Below are 5,351 nucleotides of genomic sequence, written 5' to 3' on the forward strand. Positions count from 1 at the left end.
CCTTATCGCCTAGGCGACGCCTAAGCGCCTAAGGCGGGCATATTTGTAAGGCGTTGGGGGGGCGCCTTATCGCCTAAGCGTCCAAGGCGGGACGCCTTAAAAACAATGCTATCAACTTATGGTTTCTTTCTCATATTCATATCCTGTACACCTCCAATGACCACAAAAACAAGGAAATGCTGAATTGACGAATCGAACACAACTGAGACTTTCCAGTGCGCCAGCTTACATATGTCCAATTTCCATGTTGGCTTGACTTGGTCTCCTGCTGGTCCCCTCACTCTGTTGCTGGCAATTGATGGAAAGAGTATGGTGACTAGCTATTCAGCAGCATGATTAATCAGCAGGGGTTAGGATTTGCTTGTATGTATCTGGTTTTGGTGTAGCTGTGTCCTGATATTGACTTCAGAAAACTAATGGTGCTCATGGACGAAGCCAACATATTACATGTCATGTGGTTCTTGCATTTGATGGCTACTCTACCCTTGATACTTAATATTACTATATCTTTTTCCTACATCTCCTACATCTAAAGGTTTGAGTTGGTGGTGAGTTCACTCACCCTTCTCACCACTCTTGCATGTGGACCTTTCGCAAAAATATTAAAATATTGGGGCAATTTAGAATCAAACTAGGCACCTTATCTAGAGGGTTCTAGCTTCTTATCATCTAGCCCATACCAAGAGTATGACAAACATGCCAAAAGAAAAAGAGTATGACAAAGGAATTGAACAACATCTATTAGAAGTAGCCCGATATCATTTCCCCAAGGGTCTTCCATTTGTCGTCTTTCTTTCCCAGTGCCCATTCTCTAGCCACCTCTTCTCTTCAATCGACATCCTCCAACATTTCAAAATTTGAAAAATGATCCTGCTTCAGTTTTTCCAATGTCTCCTCCATGGTCACTTCAATTGCTCCAGCACCCTACCGCCAACGAACCCGTCCCTGTCTTTTCATTTTTTGACTTTCCGACGGGAATCTTTTCGTGTTTTAATTTTAATTTTTTGTTCTTATTTTGACAGGATTATTGTGTAGTGGAACAGTTAAGAGGACTAAAATTGTGGTGAAACCAACATAATTGTAATGTTATGCAACCCAAATCATGATGATAATATATTTGTGTGATATATTATAAACTATTGAATTGTGATCATATATTGATTTATTCTGGATACCGTGCAACGTACAAGCACTTTGATAGTAGTTTTACATATTTTAGTTAGTGTTATCTAGCTGTCCTAGTATTCTTCCATTATCAGCGCTAGTTAGTAAATGGTACTGATGTATACAACTGTTCTTCTACCCTCTGCTACCGATGGTCCAATGCTACTTGTTTAGTACTACCTCCGTCCTCGTTTATTGGTTCCCTTCGTATTTTGTGTCAATGTTTGATTATAAATTTAACTAAGAAAATACTAATGCATGTCACCAAAAATTATATCGTTTGATTTGTATTTTGAACATAGTTTCAAATGATGTTATTTTTGTTATGTATAACTTATATTTTATTAGTTAAAATCATGGTCAAAGAATGAAACTGAACACGAGGGGGACTAATAAACCAGGACAGACGTAGTACATGGAAGGAAATGCTCTATCTAGTTAAAAGTGCAAGTAATTCTCAAAGGGCAATTATGGTCCCATCAGTTCTTGTAGATTTGCTCTAGGTGTGGTTTCTGATTTGCTTTTGAAAAGATCAATGAGTAACAAAAGCAGTTGAGACTTTAGTTTGGTGTTTAACTTCCATGCTGGTTGTAGTTACATGCAGTACTTTCTCCAGGGTGGAACCATGCTTAAGGATTCACTAAGCGCTGCTTACTCCATTTTGATTTTGTTTCTGTATAGTCCACTGAGGTTTTCCTTCCTTGTGCAGGAATTTTTGGTTGATTTAAGATGGACAGGGCTAGGAATTTTATACCTGGCCCTAATCAGGAGCTTCTGGATATCAAGCCAATAAGGTCTTTAGCTCCAATGTTCCCTGCACCCATGGGAGTCAACATTAACCAGTCAAGCACCCCACCGTTGGTCTGTGTGACTCCTGTTGGCCAGTTTCCTACAGGATTTGGTGGTGGAAACCTTCCTGCCTTTGGATCATTCGCCACCTTCAATGCTACCGTGAATGGTTTTTCGCAAGCAGGCACAAGTGCTAATGGGGCCATTGATGCTACTCCTATCTCAGCATACAAGACGAGATCTGGGGCTACAGCACTTGGTGACGATGAACCTTATTCGGGTAATCAGACTTCAGCATCTGGACGCAAGGCTAAGAAGAGGTCAGCTGGTTTGTCTGCTGACGGCTCAGATGGAGTTAAGGCCAAGCGCCCTAAGCCTGTCTACAAGAATCTTGTTGCTGGCAAGGAGCTTGCTTTCTTGCCAGCTTCACCAAATAATCCTAGGGAGATTGTGGAAGCAGTTCATATGACCTTCGAGGCACTCAGACGTAGACATCTTCAGATGGATGAAACACAGGACGCTAGCAGACGTGCAGACCTGAAAGCTGGCGCCATCATGATGGCCAGTAACATCAGGGCGAATGTGGGGAAGAGGGTAGGGACTGCTCCTGGAGTTGAAATAGGGGATATTTTCTATTTCAGGATGGAGCTATGCATCATTGGGCTGCACGCTCCTAGCATGGGTGGCATTGATTACATGAGTGCTAAATTTGGAGCTGATGAGGATTCTGTAGCAATATGTATTGTTGCAGCAGGTGGTTATGAGAACGAGGATGATGACACAGATACACTGGTGTACAGTGGTTCAGGGGGTAACAGTAGGAATACCGAGGAGAGGCATGACCAGAAGCTTGAGAGGGGCAACCTTGCTCTCGAGAGGAGTATGCACAGGAAGAATGAGATAAGGGTTGTGCGGGGATTCAAAGATCCAGCTATGGTAGCTGGCAAAATCTACATATATGATGGCCTTTATAAGATCCAAGAGTCCTGGACGGAGAGAACAAAATTTGGCGTCAATTGCTTCAAGTACAGGTTGCAGCGTGAACCTGGACAGCGTGATGGAGCTGCAATATGGAAGATGACTCAGCGATGGATACAAGATCCATCGACAAGAGGCAGGGTTATACTACGTGACCTATCATCTGGGACTGAATCGATCCCAGTGTGTCTCGTCAATGAGGTAGACCATGAGAAAGGACCTGGGCAGTTCACCTATACTAATCAGGTCAAATACTTGAGACCCGTCAGTTCCATGACACCCATGCAGGGTTGTGGTTGCCAGAGTGTTTGCCTACCTGGTGATGCCAACTGTGCTTGTGGGCAACATAACGGAGGTGATCTACCGTACAGCTCATCAGGAGTGTTGGTGTGCCGCAAGCCAATAGTATATGAATGTGGTGAAGCTTGCCATTGTACCCTGAATTGTCGGAACAGAGTGAGCCAAAAAGGGATCAGGTTCCACTTTGAGGTCTTCAGGACGGCAAATCGAGGCTGGGGTCTTCGCTGTTGGGAGCCTATTCGTGCTGGTGCATTTATTTGTGAGTATACTGGGGAGGTCATCGATGAGCTTAAAGTTAACTTGGATGACAGTGAAGATGATTACATTTTTCAGACTGTGTGCCCTGGTGAGAAGACGCTAAAATGGAATTTCGGGCCTGAGCTTATAGGTGAGCAAAGCACGTACGTATCAGCTGAGGAATTTCAGCCACTGCCCATCAAGATAAGTGCAAAAAAGATGGGAAATGTCTCGCGTTTCATGAACCACAGTTGCTCCCCAAACGTCTTCTGGCAGCCAGTGCAGTACAACCATGGAGACGACAAGCACCCACACATAATGTTTTTCGCACTTAATCACATCGCTCCCATGACAGAGTTAACCTATGACTATGGTGTGGTTGGAGAAGAGACCAGTCATAGAGCCAAGACCTGCCTGTGTGGATCATTAACCTGTCGTGGGTTATTTTGATGTACATTGTGGTGGATCAACATGCAAGCCAATAAGCTAGGTAAGATTCTTTGCCTGATTGGTTTGCTGTATTACCAGTGTATTCATCCATTATATTTACTAAAGTATGCGTCTATTTCATCTGATTCCGAAATTGCTATATTTCTCAAGTGTTCTGTTATGTGATCCACCAATATTTTTTTTTGCATGTTCATATCAGAGAATTTGACATTTTATCTTCCTCTAGCACTAATATTCGTTTTTATCACAAAGTGTTGTAAGAACATGGGACCGCATATGTATAATTGATGATAGGCAAGCACAACTCTAGTCTTGAAATGCTGCGTAACACATGTTATTTTACCCATAGCCAAGCTGCAGGTGTGTTTATACTAGCTACAGCGGAAGAAAGGCTTGGCTTTCTGCATCTAAGTGCTACCACCTTTTTTTGGGGGATTAGAATATCCACCATCTTTTGAGTACTACCATCTCAAAGTTGTTAAGATAGATGTTAGTATCTTTATCGCATTTTTGGATTAATTGCGGGTTCGTATACCATCTTTTTTGGGGTGGGGGATTAGAATGTCTACCATCTTTTGAGTATCTGCTTTTACATAAACACTAGTTGTTTGCTCGTCTTGCAGATGTTTCTGGTGCTACCTAGATTGTACCTATGTTGTGGCATTGGTTTCTGCGAAGATGGCGCCGTTTCTGGAGTGAGAAGACAGTAAATTATCTTGGAGCTGAGACAGAATGCCCATTGCCTCGCCATTTGTTCAGATACTTCTGGATGATTGCGTGTATTGATGTATGTACTGCTGCAAATCTGTCTTGTCTTGCTTTTTTCGCCAACCATTTGCAACCATCTGTGTAGTAGGCTAGCGTCAGTTTTAACTGGATTGGACCTCTGGCTGTTAGCTGCTTGCAACTTGTCGGACTCGGTGCTCGCTGTTAAAGCATGTCGCTTGGTTGTACTTTCTGTGTTGCCGGATGTGTCTATGATACCCACTCGTCTCGCTGGCATGTGGGATCTGGACGAGAGTGTACTGAAGCCATGGGGAATTTGCCAATTCACATGCATTTTTTCTAGGAAAATGTTTGTATTCAACCACTGATTTTAGCCTTTTGTTGGTCGGCTTCCTGCTTTAGTTGTCTGATCGAGAGCGGTCTATCGAAGGAGATGCTCATGGGACAAGGAGAGGTGTAGGCGATGAAAGACAAGTTTGATGAGTTAATCAATGCCAAGGAGTTGGCGGCTCAATAGATGCAAACCAAAAAGGAGTTGGCGGAGAAGACGCAACGAGAGAAATTGGCGCGATGGGGATAATGAACGAAAAATAAAAGACTGCAAGAGATGGAGGGTGTAAGTTTCAACTTCAGGACGATCAATCGATGCAAAAGAGAACCGTTTCATAATGTTGGATCCAAAAACCACGGAGGATAATAAGGCGAGA

The 5,351-nt window shown here is 43.1% G+C and overlaps 1 protein-coding gene across 1 annotated transcript in view; it reads left to right on the forward strand.

Annotated features, from left to right (window-relative positions):
- Positions 1-5,005, forward strand: part of LOC119349242 (histone-lysine N-methyltransferase, H3 lysine-9 specific SUVH1-like) — a 7,226-nt gene extending 2,221 nt beyond the window's left edge. Inside the window, exons 2-3 of the mRNA XM_037617273.1 lie at positions 1,874-3,958; positions 4,542-5,005. Coding sequence (XP_037473170.1) covers positions 1,894-3,918 — 2,025 coding nt within the window. The 5' untranslated portion in view covers positions 1,874-1,893 and the 3' untranslated portion in view covers positions 3,919-3,958; positions 4,542-5,005. The remainder of the gene's footprint in view (positions 1-1,873; positions 3,959-4,541) is intronic.
- Positions 5,006-5,351: the final 346 nt, after the last annotated feature.

Source organism: Triticum dicoccoides, chromosome 1B (genome assembly GCF_002162155.2).
Source record: "Triticum dicoccoides isolate Atlit2015 ecotype Zavitan chromosome 1B, WEW_v2.0, whole genome shotgun sequence".
NCBI classification, from domain to species: Eukaryota; Viridiplantae; Streptophyta; class Magnoliopsida; order Poales; family Poaceae; genus Triticum; species Triticum dicoccoides.